At 45.2% G+C, this 24,514-nt stretch overlaps 1 protein-coding gene across 1 annotated transcript in view; it reads left to right on the forward strand.

Moving 5' to 3' along the window:
• Positions 1 to 24,265, forward strand: part of LOC137570467 (alpha-1,4-N-acetylglucosaminyltransferase-like) — a 57,971-nt gene extending 33,706 nt beyond the window's left edge. The window contains exon 2 of the mRNA XM_068279136.1: positions 23,675 to 24,265. Within this exon, the coding sequence (XP_068135237.1) occupies positions 23,675 to 24,265 (591 nt within the window). The remainder of the gene's footprint in view (positions 1 to 23,674) is intronic.
• The last annotated feature ends 249 nt before the right edge of the window (positions 24,266 to 24,514 follow it).

Raw genomic sequence — 24,514 nt, forward strand, 5'->3', positions numbered from 1 at the left:
ACTGTGAGGAATCTTCTCAGCGTGAGGCAGCTGCTTCCGTGAAGGGCATGGCGGAGCGCGGAAGAACAGCCGCCTCCACTCAGCGTGAGGCGGCTGCTTCCGTGAAGGGCATGGCGGAACGCGGAGAAACCGCCGCGTCTGACGCGGCGGTTAGCGCGCATGGCTCTGTCACGGATACACCGCAGAGCGGTGATGGTGTGGCTGGGACTCGTGGTCCACCAAGATTCAGAATGACGTGCGTGCGCGCAGAGAGGCAGAACTTATATGGCAGCCAGAAGTAGGTCAGCTGACCAAGCTGGTCAGCTGACAATTCAGAGTCCTCTCATTGGTCCAGCACTTGGGGAGGTGCTGGAGAGTAGCTGTGTATATATACTGCTGGCTGTTCAGTTGCTGGTTGTCTGGCGTTGCGATCACATAGTGGTAGCACTCAGACCTGAGTCAGATCCTAAAGTGTGCCGGGACCAGCTGGAGCTGTAATCCTACACTTAGTTAGATTCTGTTGATAGTTTTAAGTACTAGTTTGATTGTGATTATCTGTTATGACTTTCTGCCTGCCTGACTATTCTCCTGAACTCTGATCCTGTACCTCGTTATTCTGATACTCTGTTGCCGAACCCCGGCTCGTTCTTAGACTCTGCATCTGCTTTCTGATTTTGTACCTCGATATCTCTGATACCCTGTTGCCGAACCCTGCCTGTACCTTAGACCCCGCCTCTGCCTTCTGACTCTGCACTCTATCTGTCCATGTGGTTACGACCTGGCTTGTCCGACCTCGAGAACCGACCGTACTGTTAGAGGCGGTTCCCAGTCCTGGTAGTGACACTCCCCCTTGAGTGTCACTCTCGTTCCTTCTCTCAGCCTGACTCCTCCCGAGAGAGTCTAGAAGGAATTGTGCTGGACTCCTTACTGTTCTGAGGCCCAGTCCTCTGTATATTACTGTTTGCACCAAACACTCTTACTCCTCAGGTGACCAGAGGTTAGTTTATATATCTGATTATTGGTGATACTGCAGATCATCTATAATCTGGTATATATCTGTATTCCCTGTGATACTGCAGATCACCGGTAATCAGATCCTCTCTCTGTGTTACACCGATCGTTACACTAGCTGAATACAAGTGAGCAGTACAGTCTGAACCTGCCTGCCTGCACTAATCACCAGTCGACTTTTACTACACTGACTACAGCAATGACTCACTGGCTAGCTACCTAAATAAAACTGACAAGTACAATATAAGAGCACTGTTAAGAGTAAAAACGTTGGGTTTTGACACAGAAAATGCACTTGCTGAAGCAACAACGGCCTGAAGATGATCCTCTCAGTACCAGAGTCCAGCAAGGACGGAGCTTTTCATCATGGCCGCCGCTTTAAATGCAGGAGGGGAGGGCATAGCCTCCCCTCCTATGATTGGTTGCTAGGGCCTGGCTGGGGGCCTCTGATTGGCCCAGGGAAGTCACTTCTGCCTACTTTTGCTAATCATGACCTAACCACGGCTTCTGCGTCGTTTTCACAAACATGAATGCGTTCATTCATGGTCTGCCGAAGCGGATGTTAGTGAATAAAAATTGATCCATGGCGACGAATACCCGTGGCAGATAGCTGAAAAATGGTCGTGAAATCACGGCAAATCGTGATCACGACCTCCATCTGAGCATCACTGTCAACTACGTCTTCACAATCTTGGGGGTTGAGGGTACGTGCCTTCTGAACACTGTACTTTGGTCGAGGGCCACACAAAATTGTGCCAGCATGACCTCGAACAGACCTGCGGGGTGGCCTGCCTCTGCCTGTTATTTTTTCTATATTGGGGGTATGAACTATGCAGTACTACTAATAGTCAATGGTGGTAGACGGTGTGTGTAATCACAAAGAGGCACACAATCAGTGTCAAATACACAGCAGCTGTGTGTGTATCACAGGGCTGTGCACTTTAACACACACACAGAGATATCCTATAGTACTTTCAATCACAAATATAGTTGCAAGCTAAGCACTGCTTATGATACACAGTGTGCTGGCTTGTAATAGATAGAAGAGGATGGTAGAACTGCAAGGCCCAACAGTGACTGTGGCCTGGCCTGTATGCAGTGTCTCACATGCACACACACACACACACACACACACACGAGAAGAATAGAACAATATGAGCCCTCAAAAGGGCTTTTGTTTTGGGGTGCTTTCAGCAATAAAGAACAACGTTGGTGCAGATGTCCAGTATATCTATATTTTTGCATGCAAAACTATGATGGAAGCTAAAATTTCTCCATAGACCAGTATTGCATTGTTTGGATGCGGGCGTACATTTTAGTCCAGGGGGGGCGGTGTGCGCCACAGCGATTAACCATTCAATTGTACAGTATTGGGTCAGGGATGCGCAGCCTTTTACCTATATTTTGTATCCACAGTTCTGTAACTACCAGGCTAGCAGCACCCATTGTGCTATCCTGTTTTGCATGGTAAGTATTTAGTTTAGTTTTGCATATGTTTTGCATCTGTCTGATTGCTGAGTGTGTATTTGAGCTATTTAAGCGGTGCATATGAGGTGGTGAGTCATTCAGATGCGGCCCATATTGGTGAGCGCTTGCTTTGTTTCCTGCTGTCTGTATTGAATGTAAGTTACACATTTTAGCATAGCAGCTGCCAGGGTAAAGACATTTGCTTTTAACTTAGGTCAGTTTAGTGTTAGGACATCTGCTCTGGAGATTTACCTCAACGTTGGTGCAGATGTCCAGTATATCTATATTTTTGCATGCAAAACTATGATGGAAGCTAAAATTTCTCCATAGACCAGTATTGCATTGTTTGGATGCGGGCGTACATTTTAGTCCAGGGGGGGCGGTGTGCGCCACAGCGATTAACCATTCAATTGTACAGTATTGGGTCAGGGATGCGCAGCCTTTTACCTATATTTTGTATCCACAGTTCTGTAACTACCAGGCTAGCAGCACCCATTGTGCTATCCTGTTTTGCATGGTAAGTATTTAGTTTAGTTTTGCATATGTTTTGCATCTGTCTGATTGCTGAGTGTGTATTTGAGCTATTTAAGCGGTGCATATGAGGTGGTGAGTCATTCAGATGCGGCCCATATTGGTGAGCGCTTGCTTTGTTTCCTGCTGTCAATAAAGAACAGCCTAGATAACTGTCCCTGTCTCTCTGTGGGCTGTATGCAGTGTGTCACACACAAGGAGAGCTATGGTATAGTAAGTTCAATCACAAATACAGTGGAAAGATAAGCACTGGTATAATACAGTGTGCTGGCAGTGGCGGACTACAAATTCCAGCTGAGACTGTGGGGTCCATCTATGCAGCGTCACCCACAAAGAGAGCTATGGTATAGCAGTGCTGCTTGGATACCCCTTTTCAAAATCCGGATCAGATTCGGATCCTGATACCCCGCTATCCGAACCGGGTCGGATATCCGAGTTCAAAATTTCCCGATCCGAATCGGATATCTGACCCTAGTATCCGGCGGATTCAGATATCTGGGTAGAAAACCGGAAGTGGCCTTTAAATTGCTTTCAAAACGTTTTTAGGGTATATGAGGCATGTAGCATCATTATTTTGTAAAGGGGAACACTAATTGATGATGTGGGGACTTAAAATCCCCCCCCCCCCCCAAAAGAAATGGCTGTCAATTAAAATTAGGCCTAGGTTCTAGACAGCGGTCATGCAGCCCACATTGTGTCCAAAGTCCAACCGCACAACTCGGACATGGCAGTTTTCAGCCAAGACACCTCCAAAAAATTATACAGCAATTGTGTTTTAGGTTAAATATAGGTGGTATCAGTGGCCTGTGGCACCCTGGCCTGGCGGTGGGAGCTGCACAGGCAGCAGGAGCAGGGCAATGTAGAAGAAGCAGGTGTAATGTGTGCCAGGAGCATGCCGGATATGGCACGTTGCAATTAGAGTTGGGCCGAACGGTTCGCCTGCGAACGGTTCCATGCGAACTTCAGTGGTTCGCGTTCGCGTCCCGCAGGCGAACCTTTGCGGAAGTTCGGTTCGCCCCATAATGCACATGGAGGGTCAACTTTGACCCTCTACATCACAGTCAGCAGGCCCAGTGTAGCCAATTAGGCTACACTAGCCCCTGGAGCCCCACCCCCCCTTATATAAGGCAGGCAGCGGCGGCCATTACGGCCACTCGTGTGCCTGCATTAGTCAGAATAGGGCGAGCTGCTGCAGACTGTCTCTCAGGGAAAGATTAGTTAGGCTTAGCTTGTTCCTGTCTGGCTGCATACCTGTTCTGTGAACCCACCACTGCATACCTGTGCTGTGAACCCACCACTGCATACCTGTGCTGTGAACCCACCACTGCATACCTGTTCTGTTCAGTGGACCCGCCACTGTATACCTGTTCATTGAACCCACCACTGCATACCTGTGCTGTGAACCCACCACTGCATACCTGTGCTGTGAACCCACCACTGCATACCTGTGCTGTGAACCCACCACTGCATACCTGTTCTGTTCAGTGGACCCGCCACTGCATACCTGTTCTGTTTAGTGAACCGCCACTGTATACCTGTTCTGTTTAGTAAACCCGCCACTGCATACCTGTTCTGTTCAGTGGACCCACCGCATCAGTGCGCATACCTGTGCAGTTAAGTGAACCCGCCACTGCATACCTGTTCTGTTCAGTGGACCCGCCACTGCATACCTGTTCTGTTTAGTGAACCCGCCACTGCATACCTGTTCTGTTCAGTGAACCCACCGCATCAGTGCGCATACCTGTGCAGTTAAGTGAACCCGCCACTGCATACCTGTTCTGTTCAGTGAACCGCCACTGTATACCTGTTCTGTTTAGTGAACCCGCCACTGCATACCTGTTCTGTTCAGTGGACCCGCCACTGTATACCTGTTCAGTGAACCCGCCACTGCATACCTGTTGTGTTCAGTGAACCTGCCACTGCATACCTGTTCTGTTTAGTGAACCCACCACTGCATACCTGTTCTGTTCAGTGGACCCGCCACTGTATACCTGTTCATTGAACCCACCACTGCATACCTGTGCTGTGAACCCACCACTGCATACCTGTGCTGTGAACCCACCACTGCATACCTGTGCTGTGAACCCACCACTGCATACCTGTTCTGTTCAGTGGACCCGCCACTGCATACCTGTTCTGTTTAGTGAACCGCCACTGTATACCTGTTCAGTGAACCCGCCACTGCATACCTGTTCTGTTAAGTGGACCCGCCACTGTATACCTGTTCAGTGAACCCGCCACTGCATACCTGTTCTGTTAAGTGGACCCGCCACTGTATACCTGTTCAGTGAACCCGCCACTGCATACCTGTTGTGTTCAGTGAACCTGCCACTGCATACCTGTTCTGTTTAGTGAACCCACCACTGCATACCTGTTCTGTTCAGTGGACCCGCCACTGTATACCTGTTCATTGAACCCACCACTGCATACCTGTGCTGTGAACCCACCACTGCATACCTGTGCTGTGAACCCACCACTGCATACCTGTGCTGTGAACCCACCACTGCATACCTGTTCTGTTCAGTGGACCCGCCACTGCATACCTGTTCTGTTTAGTGAACCGCCACTGTATACCTGTTCTGTTTAGTGAACCCGCCACTGCATACCTGTTCTGTTCAGTGGACCCACCGCATCAGTGCGCATACCTGTGCAGTTAAGTGAACCCGCCACTGCATACCTGTTCTGTTCAGTGGACCCGCCACTGCATACCTGTTCTGTTTAGTGAACCCGCCACTGCATACCTGTTCTGTTCAGTGAACCCACCGCATCAGTGCGCATACCTGTGCAGTTAAGTGAACCCGCCACTGCATACCTGTTCTGTTCAGTGAACCGCCACTGTATACCTGTTCTGTTTAGTGAACCCGCCACTGCATACCTGTTCTGTTCAGTGGACCCGCCACTGCATACCTGTTCTGTTCAGTGAACCCACCGCATCAGTGCGCATACCTGTGCAGTTAAGTGAACCCGCCACTGCATACCTGTTCTGTTCAGTGGACCCGCCACTGCATACCTGTTCTGTTTAGTGAACCGCCACTGTATACCTGTTCTGTTTAGTGAACCCGCCACTGCATACCTGTTCTGTTCAGTGAACCCACCGCATCAGTGCGCATACCTGTGCAGTTAAGTGAACCCGCCACTGCATACCTGTTCTGTTCAGTGGACCCGCCACTGCATACCTGTTCTGTTTAGTGAACCGCCACTGTATACCTGTTCTGTTTAGTGAACCCGCCACTGCATACCTGTTCTGTTCAGTGGACCCGCCACTGCATACCTGTTCTGTTTAGTGAACCCGCCACTGCATACCTGTTCTGTTCAGTGGACCCGCCACTGCATACCTGTTCTGTTTAGTGAACCCACCACTGCATACCTGTTCTGTTCAGTGGACCCGCCACTGTATACCTGTTCATTGAACCCACCACTGCATACCTGTGCTGTGAACCCACCACTGCATACCTGTGCTGTGAACCCACCACTGCATACCTGTGCTGTGAACCCACCACTGCATACCTGTTCTGTTCAGTGGACCCGCCACTGCATACCTGTTCTGTTCAGCTGGACAGCTGGACAGTCACTGTTCTGTCATTCAGCTACATCAGCCAGGTGACCATATGGGCTGTAAAGCCACCAAAACCTGCACTCTCGCCATGGTGCGCACCAGTAAAGCACGGCCGTCACTACACAAACAGCTGTTTGCGGTGCGTTACACGATGAGTTTGGTGTGTCAGTGTGAAGCAGTACCTTAATTACACTACCTGATTGATGTATACACATGCAAGATGTTTGAAAGCACTTTAGGCCTGTCATTTAGCATTCAATGTGATTTCTGCCCTTAAAACGCTGCTTTGCGTCAAATCCAGATTTTTCCCGGGGACTTTTGGCATGTATCCCACTCCGCCATCCCCCCCCTCCAGGTGTTAGACCCCTTGAAACATCTTTTCCATCACTTTTGTGGCCAGCATAATTATTTTTTTTTTTCAAAGTTCGCATCCCCATTGAAGTCTATTGCGGTTCGCGAACTTTAACGCGAACCGAACCTTTCGCGAAAGTTCGCGAACCCGGTTCGCGAACCGAAAATCGGAGGTTCGGCCCAACTCTAGTTGCAATTGGCACTTAGCACGTGGCACGTGTCACGTGGCACTTGGCAAGTGCCACGTGACACTTGCCAAGTGCCATGTGGCACGTGCCAAGTGCCAATCAGACAGCAGAGGAGAAGACACTAGTGCACACTAACTGTCACACTGGCACTGCTCACAGCACAGCAGTTCTGTAGAAAGCTAACACAGTAGTACTACTACTCTAACAACTACTAGCACACTGACTGCAGTACTACAGTACTAACTACACAACAACACAGTAATCAGCTAATCCCTAACCTAACCTATACCTAAGGCTAATAGCTGGCCAGCAGGCAGCAGCTGGCCTGGTCTGTGCACAGCACACATACAGACACATAGCAGCTGCCTGCAGCACACACTCTGATTGTCACACAAATTACATCAAGCTAATTAATGATTTAACAATAGTGTAGTGATAGTGAAAGGGTTAATCACTGAACAGCTTATCACTGTGTACAGCCCTTGGCCCAGCAGTACTGGAGCACACACTCTGACTGTCACATTATGACATCAATCAAGCTAATTAACAATTTAACAATAGTGTAGTGATGGTAGTGAAGGGGTTAATCACTGAACAGCTTTAGGTTTATAACTGTGTACAGCCCCCTTGCTAGGCCACCAGCACTGGAGCATGTCTCTCAGTGAGCATTGAGCAAGCTAAGACGATATGTCTCATCATGGCAGCCCTCCTTACTATACAGGGGGGCTGGCCAGTGTTCCTTTCTGTGATTGGATGCCAGTTGTTTAGGCTGGGAGCCCTCTGATTGGCTCAATGAGGTCAGGTGGGGCTGGCTAGGGTTCCCCTCTGTGATTGGTTGCTAGGGCTTCTGCTGGGAGCCCTCTGATTGGCTCCAGGACGTCATCTCCTTAGTTACAGTATTTCGGATCCGGATATCTGCTATATCCATGGATATCCGGGTTATGCGGCCAAACATCCACAGATAGCTAAATCCGGAATCCGAATCCGAATCGGATAGTGTAAAAAAGTTTGGATATCCGGGTTACTTGGATATCCGGAATACTGATGAGCAGCCCTGATAGCAAGTTCAAACACGAATACATTGGAAATATATGCACTGGTATAATACAGTGTGCTGGCGGACTACAAATTCCAGCTGGCACTGTGGGCTGTATCTATGCAGCGTCACCCACAAAGAGAGCTATGGTACAGTAAGTTCAATCACAAATATGTAATAAATCTTTGTTGGTTGCTATGGGCAACAACACTACACCTTCGTTCGGCACCATATCACAGGAAGTGTGATAACTCGACTCTCATGACAGCAACAGCATAGGAGATAGAACTTCTTAGATGTCATCAAAGTTTCAGTAGTTTATTCAGTAAACAGATATACAGATACTTATCTCTACATGTTCGTTACATCTCAGCGAAGCAATTGATCTGTAGTAAGTCCTCTTTGCGTTACAGGCTCTTGGTCCATTCCTTTTGAATGACAACCAGGCTTTCTCTTATGTTACATCTATACTACGTTGCACTTAGGCCTATATAAAGCATACAGTTAGATAAGATGACAAGACATTACAAAAAGAGTAGAAAGTGGAAGTCATCAGCCAGAAGTCAGAAGAAGCTCCCCCCTGGGAGCTCGTTAGCTCTTCTTATACTAAACTCTAAAGAGTTAAATGTGACATCATCTGAGCAAAGACGGATCAATACCTCATCACCTGCTATTGGCTGACAAGACCCCATGATATCATGACAAGCACCGTCTTTACTGTGCATGCCCTGGAAAATTCCATTTTCCAAGGACCTGTCACCTTGTTCTGAGGAGGCCATTGTTTAATGTACTTGTGAGAATATTTTCATAACAATGGCTCATGTTTATGTTGTTCGTCGCCAACTGGTCTGGCCTCTCCACTGGATATCTCTGATACAGCCTTGGGAGTTCCAGTACAATGTTCTATTGAAAACCAGAACTGTCTTTATTTATCTCTAAGAGAAAATCTCCTTAAAGGGCAATTCTACACATCAAGTCTTTTAACTAAACTCAATTAAAGTAACTGAGGCCTACAAATTCAAGCATATAATACTTAAATTCTAACAAAATACAGTGGAAAGATATGCACTGGTATAATACAGTGTGCTGACAGACTACAAATTGCAGCTGGGACAGTGGGCTGTATCAATGCAGTGTCACCCACAAAGAGAGCTATGGTATAGTACGTTCAATCACAAATACAGTGGAAAGATATGCACTGGTATAATACAGTGTGCTGGTGGACTACAGCAAGGGCCAGCTGGACTGTGGACTGTATCTATGCAGTGTCACCCACAAAGAGAGCTATGATATAGTAAGTTCAATCACAAATACAGTGGAAAGATATGCACTGGTATAATACAGTGTGCTGGTGGACTACAAATGCCGGCTGTGGACTGTATCTATGCAGTGTCACCCACAAAAAGAGCTAAGGTATAGTAAGTTCAATCACAAATACAGTGGAAAGATATGCACTGGTAATACAGTGTGCTGGCACAGTACAGCAAGGGCCAGCTTCAACAGACAGGGCTGTATCTATGCAGTGTTAGTGTCACACACACACACAAAAAAATCTGAAGAATATTAGCCATAAAAAGAGCTTTTTTGGGGTACTTTCAGCAACAAATGTCAGTGAGGAGCAAGCTAATAAATAAGAGCCTAACTAACTCTTTCCCTATCTTCTCCAACAATGTCTCTCCCTTCCTCACTACAGCAGCAGACAGAGACTGAGAACATGGCGAAGGCTGCTGCATTTTTATAGGGGGGGCGGGGGGTCCGTGGATGAGTGCAGCCTGATTGGCTGCCATGTGTCTGCTGACTGTGATGTAGGGGGTCAAAGTTTAGCCCAATGACGAGGTGTAGGGGGTGGATCGAACAGCCCTATTTGTTAGCTACCCGGCATGGACTCGAACAGCTGATGTTTGCTGGGAACTGTCCACCGGCGAACCATTCGGGCCATCTCTAAAGCAAGCCTCTGCGGGGTCACAATTGTGGTGTAGTTTGAAATGCTAAACTGTGAGTTGAAACAATAAACAAAACAAAAAAACGAGATGCATATGGGAAAAATATAGAATGCAACACGGGAGTCAATATTGGCTCATGATTCATCAATCATACATGAATCATGTCAAGATTTACAACACATAAATTACTTGAGTCATATAGACTGTATCAATTTATTTAAAATGCAATTAAAAGTGAATCACAACCTAATGCATTTAATTCATTATCTAGGCGGGTGTCTTTGCTCATCCCCCCACATCACATACATTCACATGCATATGTGTTATACAGACAGCTGTATGCCTGGGTGCACATTCAGTGGGGTGTAGCTAGCTCTAAGAACCTGGACATGAATGCATAGGTGTTGTTCATGATATACAACTCTTGGCAGGAATACTACCAATGGTGTGTGGGGGGTTATTTGCTGTGGCCATGTGGCAGTTATGGAACATAGGGTCAGATCAGAGCCGATAGATTTGCTCGTATACATCGGCCTGCTTTCCCATTCATCATTCACTGAAGGAGGTCACCTCGCACACTATAATGTTTTAGCTGGGGGTATATATATACAAGGATTAGAGAGTACAATACATATTTACAGTGCTAAACAGTGATCAACATGTTTCATCTTAGTTAGATTTAGTCAGGAGAAAAATAACGTGCAAAAAATATTATTATAAACTGGGAGTTGGTAAGCTTTTGGAGATATTTCTTTTGGTGTCCAATTCTTTTGTGCAAATGTTGGGTAGTACTTTCCACATATTGGACGTGGCATGGGCAAGATGCCACTAATATATAACATATCTTGATTCACAGTCACAGTCACATAGGGTATGTGATATTGGTGGTATGAGCACAGATGATTGGTATGTATTATGTATAATAAAAGCGCATGCCATGAAGCATTTTTTCTGGCAAGAGCTGGAGTCTGCTGGTAATGTGTGTAGATCAGGGCCAAATCGGGTTTTAAACTTACTAGGGCCTAAGAGATTACATAAATTTTGTAAAAGATTGCGGAGATGCCGCCGCGTCAAGCAGTAACATGGCGGCTATCTCTGCGTCCCAGCCGGCGGGTTCAGGATGGACTGGTGCCTGGGTTAGTGGGGAATGAGAGGGAAGCCGCCGCAGCGCCGAGTGGCATGGCGGCTGTCCCCGCATCTCAGCCAGCGGCTTTCGCCGCATGGTTGCATGATGGATCTTTGCCTACTCCCTCACCGGCACACAGACTAAGGTCTACGCGCGTGCGCGCAAAGATAGGATCTTTATGCAGACAGAAGGGGAGTCAGCTGATCAGCCAGTCAGCTGACTGCAACACTGATCAGGATTGGTTGAGTGACTGGGGCGTGGCTTTAGAGCGCTCCCAGTATATATAGGGCAGGCCTGTCAGTTGTTCCTTGTCTGCTGTTGCATTCGCTACGTGTTAGCACTCAGACCATAGTCAGACCCGAAAGTGTGGTAGAACCAGCAAGTAGCTGGGGATCCACACTTGAACCTGTCGTTACATCTCTGAGTTTCCAGTTTGGTGGATTACTGTATTGATTAGAGATACCCCCCGCACCAGCCCCTCTGGACAGTGGGTATCTCCATCCATATTACTGTTGCACCAAACACCATCTCACATCTTGTGTCCTGTGTCTCTTGGTATACTTGTATTATTGGTGATTCTGCAGATCACCACATAATCAGGTATAACATCTGTATTATTGGTGATACTGCAGATCACCAATAATCAGAAAAACTGTTCTGGCTGACACAGATTGTTACAGAACAGCAGACCAAACAATATGGATGCACTGCGTTGTCAAGTTGAAGCACTGACCTCCTCGGTAAACGATCTTACCGGAGTGATTGGTACTCAACAGACTCAGATCACCCAACTGTCTGGGACAGTTCAGGTGTTTCAAATGACTATCGATGCAATGCGATCCCCTCTAGTAAACGACCTTCGCATGCCTGTACCAGAGATGTTTTCTGGGCAGAGATCTGACTTTCGGAATTTCAGAAATCGTGTACTATCATACTTTGAGTTAAGGCCTAATTGATCAGGTTCAGAGATTCAAAGGGTAACATTTATAAAGACACTTTTGACAGGAGACTCACAAACATGGGCATATGGTCTACATGCCAAGCATGAGGCCTTATCCTCAGTTCAGGAGTTCTTTAAGGCTATGGCCGTTATTTACGGTGATCCAGACGTTGCTTTTACGGCCGAGAGGAAGCTAAAGACTCTCAGACAAGGTCGTAATCCGGTGGAGAATTATGCCGCTGAGTTTAGGAGGTGGGCTGTGTCAGCTAGATGGGGAACGTATGCTTTACTCGATTGTGTCCTGTCGGGATTGTCTGATGCAATCTCTGATTTGATGCTAGGGCATCCTGAACCTAAATCCCTGGATGAGGCAATTTCGTTAGCTGTGCGGATTGATCGCCGCATTTGCTATCAAAAACTGACTTGTGGGAAAAATGTGTTAAGAACTATTTCCTTTGCCTCTTCTCCACCTTCATCATCACCTGATGAGCCGAGGCAAATTGGTCATTCTAGGTTAACTCAAGGGAAAAGAATCGCAGACGGTCATAGAGACTCTGTCTATATTGTGCTGAGCAGAGTCACATTGTTCAGAATTGTCCTAAAAAGTCGGGAAACGCTGCCGGCTAGGTGTAGTCAGAGGTAATGCCCTAGGCGAGCCATCAGTACCTCTAGATAATAAACGCTTGCTCCTTCCCTGTTCCATTACCTGGGAGGGTCGGACCAAGCCCACAGAAGCATTTGTGCATTCGGGTTCTGCTGCCAATTTTATAGATTCTGACTTTGTAAAAAGATTGGGGATTCCCGTGCTCCCATTAGACCGTCAGATTCTTGTGACGGCAGTAGATGACTCTCCGCTACAATGTAGACAGTCTCTTTCTCAAACACCTTTGTTATTGTGTGAAATAGGGGTTCTACATAAGGAGAAACTTCAGTTCTTTGTCCTGCAAATGGCAACATCCACCATTATCCTCGGAATGCCTTAGCTGCAACTTCACTCTCCTCAGATTGACTGGGCCTCAGGCCAATTACAGTTGGTCCGCCCATTGTCATGATCCCTGTTTGGAGAGTGTTGCTGTATGTGCCGCCAAGGTTCAGGTTAAGGGAGTGCCAGTGCAGTATACTGAATTTTCTGATGTGTTTTGTCCCAAATCAGCTAATAAACTCCCACCACACCAGAGTTTTGACTGTCCCATTGAACTGAGATCAGGTTGTATGCCTCCTAGAGGTCATCTCTATAATCTGTCAGGGCCAGAGAAGCTGGCAATGCAGGATTACATTAAGGAAAACTTTGCAAAGGGCTTCATCCGTCCTTCCCGGTCACCAGCTGGGTCTGGGTTCTTTTTTGTACAGAAAAATAACGGTGGGCTTCGACCCTGTAGTGACTACTGGGGTCTGAACAAGATCACAGTGAAAAATCGTTATCCACTACCGTTGATTGACGATTTGTTTGCCCAAGTTACCAATGCAAGTATTTTCTCGAAGTTGGATTTACGAGGAGCATACAACCTTGTACGCATTAGGGATGGTGATGAATGGAAGACGGCGTTCAATACGCCTGACGAGCACTACAAGTATCTGGTCATGCCCTTCGGGTTGTGTAATGCCCCTGCCGTCTTCCAAGAGCTGATCAATGAGGTTTTCAGAGAGGTTTTGGGAAAGTTTGTGTTAGTATATCTAGACGATATACTGATTTTCTCACCCAAGCTGACAGAACATTGAAAGCACATGAAGTTTGTATTCAGAAAATTGAGGCAGAACTATTTGTATGCCAAACTGGAGAAGTGCCTCTTCGAAGTCACTAAGGTCTCTTTTTTGGGATATATTATTTCCACTTCAGGTCTTTCCATGGATCCTGAAAAAGTCTCTGCGGTATTGGAGTGGCCTCAACCCGTGGGGTTGAAGGCACTCCAAAGGTTTCTGGGCTTTGCCAACTACTACAGTCCATTCTACCGCAGAGAGTAGTGGTGGCTGCCACGGAAACCTGGCAGGATTGGGCACTGACCTTGGAGCCCTATCAGCAGGATATTCCGGAAGGGAAGCCTGAGGGTGTATTGTTTGTACCACTTCCCTTTCGTTTACAACTTCTACAGTTGTTTCACGTCCATAAGAACGCAGGGTATCCCGGGGCTGTTCGAACTCAGGATTTACTGGCTAGATTTGTATGGTGGCCTTCTTTGGCACTTGATTGCAAGGAGTTTGTGAGAGAGGGCTCTGTTTGTGCTAGGAGTAAGCCCTCTCGGCAGGCACCAGGGAGTACACTGCAATCCTTGCCAGTGCCAAGTGAACCATGGACTCATTTGTCTATGGACTTTGTAGGGGAACTCCCCAGGTCTGAGGTCAAAACGGTCATCTGGGTGGTAGTTGACAGGTTAAGTAAGATGGCTCACTTTGTCCCATTGAAAGGACTCCCCTCAGCTCAGGAATTGGCTGATCTCTTTATCCAGCACATTTTCCAGCTGCATGGTATCCCGGAAAATGTGGTCTCGGATAGGGGAGTCCAGTTTGTATCTAAATTCTGGAGAGCCTTTTGCCATCAGCTGGACATGGACCTGTCATTTTCATCAGGCTACCACCCACAGACCAACGGACAGACTGAGAGAGTTAACCAGTCCCTGGAGCAATTTCTCAGATGTTATGTTGCAGATACTCAGGCAGACTGGGTGAAGTTTTTGCCTTTTGCGGAATTTGCGGATAATAACCTGAAGAGATCTTCTTCAGGTTTCTCCCCTTTTCAAGTAGTTTTGGGAAGATCTCCCAAATTCTCTCCTTTACCCGTGGAATCATCCCCTTTCCCTGCTCTAGAGGATTGGCAAAGGGCACTGAAGAAAGTGAGGATGCTGGTAAAGAGGAATTTGGGAAAAGCCTTTCAAACGCAAAAATGTCAGGTGGATAAAAGGCGGTCTGTGGAGTGGAAATTCTCTCCAGGAGACATGGTGTGGGTATCGACTTGGCATCTGGCATTAAAACAACCATCGTCCAAGTTGGGACCCATATTTGTAGGCCCATACCCAGTGTCCAAAAAGATTAATGACGTGACATATATGATTGATCTCCCAGCCAGTATGAGAGGTGTGAGATCATTTCATGTTTCCTTGTTGAAGCCTGCTAAGCAGGTGGATTCCTCTCCCCCACCCACCCCATCGTGATGGTTGACGAGCAACCTGAGTATGAGATCGAGAAAATTTTGGATTCTCGATTAGTGCAGAATTCTGTACAGTACTTGGTCCATTGGAAGGGGTATGGTCTGGAGGAGAGAACTTGGATTCCGGAACATCACATGCATGCTGAGGATCTAAAAAGGGGGTTTCATGAGCAATTTCCTGAAAAGCCGTGTAAGAAGCATCTGAAGTCCACTCCTCAGGGGGGGGGGGGAGGGGTACTGTAAAGGATTGCGGAGATGCCGTCGCGTCAAGCAGTAGCATGCCGGCTATCTCTGCGTCCCAGCCGGCGGGTTCCGCCGTGCGGATACAGGATGGACTGGTGCCTGGGTTAGTGGGGAATGAGAGGGAAGCCGCCACAGCACCGAGTGGCATGCCGGCTGTCCCCGCATCTCAGCCAGCGGCTTTCGCCGCATGGTTGCATGGTGGATCTTTGCCTACTCCCTCACCGGCACACAGACTAAGGTCTACGCATGCGCGCGCGCGCGCACAGACAAGATCTTTATGCAGACAGAAGGGGAGTCAGCTGATCAGCCGGTCAGCTGACTCCAACACTGATCAGGATTGGTTGAGTGACTGGGGCGTGGCTTTAGCTCGCTCCCAGTATATATAGGGCAGGCCTGTCAGTTGTTCCTTGTCTGCTGTTGCATTTGCTACGTGTTAGCACTCAGATCATAGTCAGACCCGAAAGTGTGCTAGAACCAGCAGGAGCTGGGGATCCACACTTAGACAGACTCTGTTGATAGCTTAAAGTACTAATTGAATTGAATTATTTGTTATGACCTTCTGCTAGCTTTGACTACTCTCCTGTCTTGTGATTCTGTGCCTTCGCTTATCTGATCTGGTTGCCGACTGGCTTATCCCTCACTCTGTTTCTGTCTTCCGTTTTCGTACTGTATCTGCTCGTGTGTTGCCGAACCGGCTAGTCTGACTCTCCTGCTCTCACCAGGGAGCTTAGTCCTGTTGAGGGGCTCTTAGGTTAGTTATCACCTGCTCCTCAGGTAGATAGCTGCAGTACAGTCTGTATCATCTAGATAGCTGCAGTACAGTCTGAATCATCTAGATAGCTGCAGTACAGTCTTACTCACCTGCTCCTCAGGTAGATAGCTGCAATACAGTCTGAATCATCTAGATAGCTGCAGTACAGTCTGAATCATCTAGATAGCTGCAGTACAGTCTGAATCATCTAGATAGCTGCAGAACAGTCTGAATCACCTGCTCCTCAGGTAGATAGCTGCAGTACAGTCTGAATCATCTAAGAAGCTGCAGTACAGTCTGAATCACCTGTTCCTCAGGTAGATAGCTGCAGCACTGTCTGTATCACCTGCTCCTCAGGTGGATAGATGTTGTTTGCTCTTGTCACCTGCTCCTCAGGTGACTAGCTGTTAGTACTGTCTACGTTCCCTGCTCCTCAGGGAACTCTCTGTCGCAGGACAGTCTGTATCACTCGCTCCTCAAGTGATCTCGATACTTTGTCTTACTGTGCATCACCCGATCCTCGGGTGAACCTGTCGTTACATCTCTGAGTTTCCCGCTTGCTGGATTACTGTATTGATTAGAGATACCCCCCGCACCAGCCCCTCTGGACAGTGGGTATCTCCATCCATATTACTTTTGCTCCAAACACCATCTCACATCTTGTGTCCTGTGTCTCTTGGTATACTTGTATTATTGGTGATTCTGCAGATCACCACATAATCAGGTATAACATCTGTATTATTGGTGATACTGCAGATCACCAATAATCAGAAAAACTGTTCTGGCTGACACAGATCATTACACATTTGAAGCCCTTCTAAAAGTTAAGATGGGACTTTTTGTAATGGACATTCGAAGGTGGGGATCCTGCTGAAGAATTTCCCATCTGATGTTTAAGATATGTTTAATAACTGTATGCTGTGCACTGTACCTTGTAATAACCCGCAGTGTTGTATTTGAGTCTGTTTGCGTGTTATTGGTTAGGGCGTTTTTATTTCAAGGAAATTTTGATTTTTGTTTAGTGTCATGAGTCAGTTTTTGGGGTACTGACAAAATTTTGTATTCACAAAAATTTATATTCACAAAATTTGTTATCTAGGATCACGGATTGTTCCTGATAATCAAGTGAGTCGCAGCAGTTTTTGTATATACATTTGAACTGATTATAGGGAGAATTGTGGGTCCATGGTCTGTGGTGGAAACTATTGAAATGGATATCATTATTTCCATCCACCTGTTTAAAGTGCTATTTTTGGTTTTATGCAACACCGGTCATTAAATAAAACTAGATCTTGTGTAGACGTTGTGTTGTGCTGGGATGTGAATCAAGTTTGGATGGATTTGAGTTTAGGCATTTTATGAAGTCTGGAATGTTTTTTTTAGCACCATGCAAGTCAAATTCATATTGAAAATTAATTATAACATGTCATAATGAGCCAGAATGTGCTAAGAATAAGACAGGCAAAATTAGAGAAAAGGAGAAAAAGTACCCATATAACAGCAACAGACTGACCAAATGATTTATCAAAAGTATAACAATAATCTTTATTTGCACAAAATTCTTCCAAAAAAATATAAAACCAGTTAAAACATCACCAAGAAGGTGAAAGGACAGATCCAATAATAATATAGGAGTATTATAAGTAACATGCATCAACAAGAGGCCAGTATTTGGATAGTAAGCCCTCATTGGATTACGAGTTACAACAATTATTAAAAAAGAAATTCCTATCCAAAGAACATATAGTCAATTGTGATTGTGACAACACATGCAAGTAGGCTACATATATATATATATATATATATATATATATATATATATATATATATATATATATATAAAGGATAATGTGAACCAAGCCATATGTAGGATAAGAAAGGGCAGGAAATGTGCACCGTAAATGCATATATTTTTGTATATATGTAAATCTCACTGAGTGGCAGCAGGAGTGAGCAAAAAATTGGTATTTTCCCTTAAAAATATATGTATATAGTTATGTGACTGGCACAAAGAAGGGGAATAAACCGTGGTGAAAAGAGAGAAAGCTTTAAGGGGGCAGCAATCGGGTAAAGTGCAGCTTGAGAATAGGTAGGAATAGGAATCAAATTGAAATTGCAAGGAATAAGTTGGAATTCAGAGCCACGAGGGTTCAAGAGAAAGAGATAATCTTTTTCTTCAAGAAGGTCTTCTAAAAGCATGTCAGGACACAAAGGGCTTGATTCACTATGCGGTGCTAACCTACTTAGCACGTCTAAAGTTGTTAGACGTGCTAACCAGGGTGCTAAGTAGGTTAGCACCGTATTTCTCAATCAGATCGCGAGCTAAGTACCGCGCACAAATTTTCGCGCGCGCAAAGTCCTATGCGCGCGCTAAGTCCCATAGACTTTAATGGGCACTTCGCAGGGAGTGCCCTGCACTCTGTGCAGTGTGCGCATAAAGTTTTGCACGCATAAAGTTTTGCGCACGAAAAGCTCGTTTAGACGTGCTAAGGGGATTTTCACAGGCGTGCTAACAGTTAGCACCGCTTAGTGAATCAAGACCAAAGTTGGAGAGGGATCTAAGAAGGCAATCCAGGTATAATCCATAAATGGGTCAGTAGAAATACTAAGAAAAAAAGGGCATTAGGTGTTAATATAATGCATAATAGTATATAGTATTCAGGGAAAATAGGTATATGCTTAAAGCCAAAGCACAAACAACAAGTGACAAAAACCAGAAAGAAGGTTCCACCACACCAGAAAGAGAAAAGTCCAAGTGTGATGCCGAACAATAAAGCAGAAAAATAAGAAGCGAAGGAGATGTATGAAACACCTTGCATAGAGTTGAACCTTTAAAACCCAAGATAAATGGGGAAATGAAGCCAGAAGCAGTGCTGCTCGGATACCCCTTTTCAAAATCTGGATAGAATTTGGATCCGGATACCCAGATATCCGATCCGAATCGGATATCCGAGTTTGAAATTTTGGAATCCGAATCGGATATCCAAACCCAGTGTCCCAGATATCCGCCCGGATTCGGATATCCGGGTAGAAAACCAGAAATGGGCTTTAAATTGCTTGTAAAACGTTCTCTCTCTCTCTCTCTCTCTCTCTCTCTCTCTCTATCTGTCTCTCTCTCTTTTTCTCTTTCTCTCTCTCTCTCTCTCTCTCTCTCTCTCTCTCTCCGAAATTGCTATTCAGAGTTCAGATAGTGGAAAAAGTTTGGATTATCTGGGTAATTCGGATACCCAAATATTGGATGAGCACCACTGGCCAGAAGGAAGAAAATTACTCACTAATTTCTTCCTGTATTTTACGTGTGCTGTTTAGAATTCTAGGAGATAATTTTCAACTTCTCTTTAAATTGATTTTTTAGCATTTTACAATTGAAAAAGTACCCAAAAATTGGTGAAAAAGTACTATCAAATTTATTTTGAGTATTATCCTGCTTGCTGGTGGCTTAACCTCCTGAGCGTTACACCGCTCAGGAGATTTTGCTTGTTCAGTCCCCCAGTCTAAAATTAATAGCTTTAATGGCTTTATTGTAAGTTAGCTAGCACTGGGCTAGCTTGTTTAGGTCGCCAGCACCCATAGATGACCCGCGATCCCTGAGATCCAGCCGTTATATACATTACCCAGCCTGGATCCAACAATCGGCGAAGCCTTCCCGGACAGCTCAGCTCTTCTCTATGGGGAGGATCGCACATGACGTCAGGTGCAGACCCAATCCACCCCATAGAGAGACCAGAACTGTGCGTGTGTGGGGAGGCTGCGCGATTGCTGGAACCAGGCTGGGTAATGTATATAAAGGCTGGATTGCGGGGATCGCGGGTCATCTAGCGGTGGCGGTGACCTAAACAAGCTAGCCTAGTGCTAGCTAACTTACAATAAAGCCATTAAAAAGCTATTCATTTTAGACTGCAGAACATCTGAGGCCAGCAGAACCCCTGAAGTGGCATGCAGACACAGTGTCGGGCATACCGCTCAGGAGGTTAAAAAGAATCATATGACATGTTGGGAAAATATCCACTAGTAGACAACTCAGGAGAAAAAGTGAATTGCATATAGGCCCTTGTGTTATAAAAAGTTTTTGTCTGTCAGGCTTTATGTTGTCTGGTTGAAGAAAATGTTGTATGGCTTTGATGCCATGTAAATGTGTGATGTTGGTATATGGAGCTGACAAGTCGCAGGAAAGCCAGATGTAATTGGGTTCCCATGTTAAGTCTTTGAGTAGACTGATGAGGTGTTGAGAATCTTTTAGATGTGTCTTTAGGTTGTGTACATATTTTTGCAGGTGTTGAACAATGAATCTGGATAGGTTGCTGGTTATGGTTTATATTGGTGGGCATTGCTCATGGGATGGAGAACCAAGTTGGTGAGCTTCCCAGTTGCTGAGATACGATAAGGGGTTAAAAGAGCTTTGGCGAATGGATGGTACAGCCTTTAAAAAAAAAAAAAAACACCTTTAAAAGTATTTAGAAATACTTTCAATCTGAACAAAAAATACCCCAAAAAATAAAAACATTGCAGGAACAAAACCTTTTCTCTGTAAAAAAAAAAGTCATCCCCAATCCTTGTCAGGGCCAGAACTACCAATAGGACGAAGGAGGTAATTGCCCATGGGCCTGTATGCCCTGCCGGGACCCCGTATGCCGAGCCCACCCTCTCCGATTGCCCCCTCAACTCTACTCTGCTCCCTTAGCCCCTGCATGACAAGGTATTGGTGCTGCAGATTCACCCTTCTGAGCATTCAAGCTTGATGTCAGCACAGATAGCCAGGATTAATTAAATTCATTTTAACCAGGATTAATTTTAGTGGATATACTGTAATTGCCACTTGGGCAACATGTTTGTTTTAACTGGTTTATCTTTCTGCAAATAACAATTTTTCCTATTGTTAAGTTAAAAAAAAATTTTTTTTATCTTATTTTAACATTCATAGGTTGATCATTCACAGTAAAAGTTCTGGACCCACGTGAAATCAGATGGCTGCAGGTTGGCAGTGATCTGGAAATATGGCGGCATTTACATGGATGCTGATGTTATTTCATTATGACCCATACCAAACCGTAATTTCCTGGCATCGGAAGCTAGTCAAAAATGCACTTCTAGTGCATGTAGTGTAGGTAGCAGGTGTTTTTCTTGGAACGTTGGGTTGTTTTTCCTCCATGCATAACGCCCCTTGTTATGCCCAAATAACGAAATTTTAGTTTTAGCAGTCCACACAGCACCTTATTCTAAAATTAAGCTGGCTTGTCCAAATGTACTTTAGCATACAGTGGCTTGCAAAAGTATTCGGCCCCCTTGAAGTTTTCCTCATTTTGTCACATTACTGCCATAAACATGAATCAATTTTATTGGAATTCCACGTGAAAGACCAATACAAAGTGGTGTACATGTGAGAAGAGAAACGAAAATCATACATGATTCCAAACATTTTTTACAAATCAATAACTGCAAAGTGGGGTGTGCATAATTATTCAGCCCCCTGAGTCAATACTTTGTAGAACCATCTTTTGCTGCAATTACAGCTGACAGTCTTTTAGGGTATGTCTCTACCAGCTTTGCACATCTAGAGACTGAAATCCTTGCCCATTCTTTGCAAAGCAGCTCCAGCTCAGTCAGATTAAATGGACAGCGTTTGTGAACAGCAGTTTTCAGATCTTGCCACAGATTTTCGATTGGATTTAGATCTGGACTTTGACTGGGCCATTCTAACACATGGATATGTTTTGTTTTAAACCATTCCATTGTTGCCCTGGCTTTATGTTTAGGGTCGTTGTCCTGCTGGAAGGTGAACCTCCGCCCCAGTCTCAAGTCTTTTGCAGACTCCAAGAAGTTTTCTTCCAAGATTGCCCTGTATTTGGCTCCATCCATCTTCCCATCAACTCTGACCAGCTTCCCTGTCCCTGCTGAAGAGAAGCACCCCCAGAGCATGATACTGCCACCACCATATTTGACAGTGGGGATGGTGTGTTCAGAGTGATGTGCAGTGTTAGTTTTCCGCCACACATAGCGTTTTGCATTTTGGCCAAAAAGTTCAGTTTTGGTCTCATCTGACCAGAGCACCTTCTTCCACATTTTTGCTGTGTCCTCCACATGGCTTGTGGCAAACTGCAAACTGGACTTCTTATGTTTTACTGTTAACAATGGCTTTCTCCTTGCCACTCTTCCATAAAGGCCAATTTTGTGCAGTGCACGACTAATAGTTGTCCTATGGACAGATTCTCCCACCTGAGCTGTAGATCTCTGCAGCTCATCCAGAGTCACCATGGGCCTCTTGACTGCATTTCTGATCAGCATTCTCCTTGTTCGGCCTGTAAGTTTAGGTGGACGGCCTTGTCTTGGTAGGTTTACAGTTGTGCCATACTCCTTCCATTTCTGAATGATCGTTTGAACAGTGCTCCGTGGGATGTTCAAGGCTTTGGAAATCTTTTTGTAGCCTAAGCCTGCTTTAAATTTCTCAATAACTTTATCCCTGGCCTGTCTGGTGTGTTCTTTGGACTTCATGGTGTTGTTGCTCCCAATATTCTCTTAGACAACTTCTGAGATCGTCACAGAGCAGCTGTATTTGTACTGACATTAGATTACACACAGGTACACTCTATTTAGTCATTAGCACTCAGCAGGCAATGTATATGGGCAACTGACTGCACTCAGACCAAAGGAGGCTGAATAATTATGCACACCCCACTTTGCAGTTATTGATTTGTAAAAAATGTTTGGAATCATGTATGATTTTCTTTCCACTTCTCACGTGTACACCACTTTGTATTGGTCTTTCATGTGGAAGTCCAATAAATTGTATTCATGTTTGTGGCAGTAATGTGACAAAATGTGGAAAACTTCGAGGGGGCCGAATACTATTGCAAGCCACTGTACTTCAAGTGGCTCTGTTTGTGCTGTAGGTGGAGACAAGGCTTACTCTGCATACAGCATCTCCTTGTGTAAAGTGCGCCGAATGGTTGAATGATGCGCAGTGACTCCATTTGCAGCAAGATGATGTTGTAGGTCTTTGGTGCTGGTCTGTGGGCTGACTCTGACTGTTCTCACCATTCATCGCTTCTGTTTATCAGAGATTTTTCTTGGTCTGCCACTTCGAGCCTTATCTTGAACTGAGCCTGTGGTCTTCCATTTCCTCAAAATGTTCCTAACTGTGGAAAGAGACAGCTGAAATCTCTGAGACAGCTTTCTGTATCCTTCCCTTAAACCATGATGATAAACAATTTTTGTCTTTAGGTCATTTGGGAGTTGTTTTGAGACCCCCAAGTTGCTACTCAGAGAAATTTAAAAGAGGAGGGAAACTTGCTTTTAGTGGATATACTGTAATTGCCACTTTGGCAACATGTTTGTTTATGTTTCTGAAAATAATTATTTTTCCTATTGTTAAGTTAAAAATGTTTTTTTTTTCATCTTTTTTAACATTCATAGGTTGATAATTCACAGGAAAAGTTTTGGACCCACGTGAAATCAGATGGCTGCAGGTTGGCAGTGATCTGGAAATATGGCGGCATTTACATGGATTCTGATGTTATTTCATTACGACCGATACCAAACCGTAATTTCCTGGCATCAGAAGCTAGTGGACAATGCACTAATAGTGTATTTGGATTTCCTGCCCGACACAATTTCCCTTGGATATTCATGGAAGATTTTGTTAAAAAATACAATGGTAATGTATGGGGGAATCAAGGACCTATTCTCTTTACCCGTGTTTTTGCAACAATATGTCCTTTACCCAACTATAAGGGTGTGGAAGATCTTACATGTGGAAATATTTCTCTTTTGCACCCACAACGGTTTTATCCTATTGGATACCCGGGCTGGAGAAGTTACTATAAAGTCTGGGACAAATTGCCAGCTTTCAATTATTCCCATGGTTTGCACCTCTGGAATTTCATGAATCGTATTGAACGCATAGATATGGTTCCTGGGAGTAACACACTGATTGAACATCTCTACCAGCAGTATTGTCCTTCCACGTATGCAGCTATTCAAAGAAATGCAAGCACATATATTTAGTTTTTGGGTCCATACCTAATGCCATTTTTAGGAAAAGTCTGTCTTTTCTTTGTTTTCAGCAAAGTTTATAGAGAAATCTGTTGGTGAAGCACAATAAACATTCATACAGTGGGATGCGAATGTTTGGGCAACGTTAATCGTCATGATTTTCCTGTATAAATCGTTGGTTGTTACGATAAAAAATGTCAGTTAAATATATCATATAGGAGACACACACAGTGATTATTATCATTATTATTATTTTCTATT

The sequence above is a fragment of the Hyperolius riggenbachi genome, chromosome 4 (assembly GCF_040937935.1).
Source record: "Hyperolius riggenbachi isolate aHypRig1 chromosome 4, aHypRig1.pri, whole genome shotgun sequence".
Taxonomy (NCBI): domain Eukaryota; kingdom Metazoa; phylum Chordata; class Amphibia; order Anura; family Hyperoliidae; genus Hyperolius; species Hyperolius riggenbachi.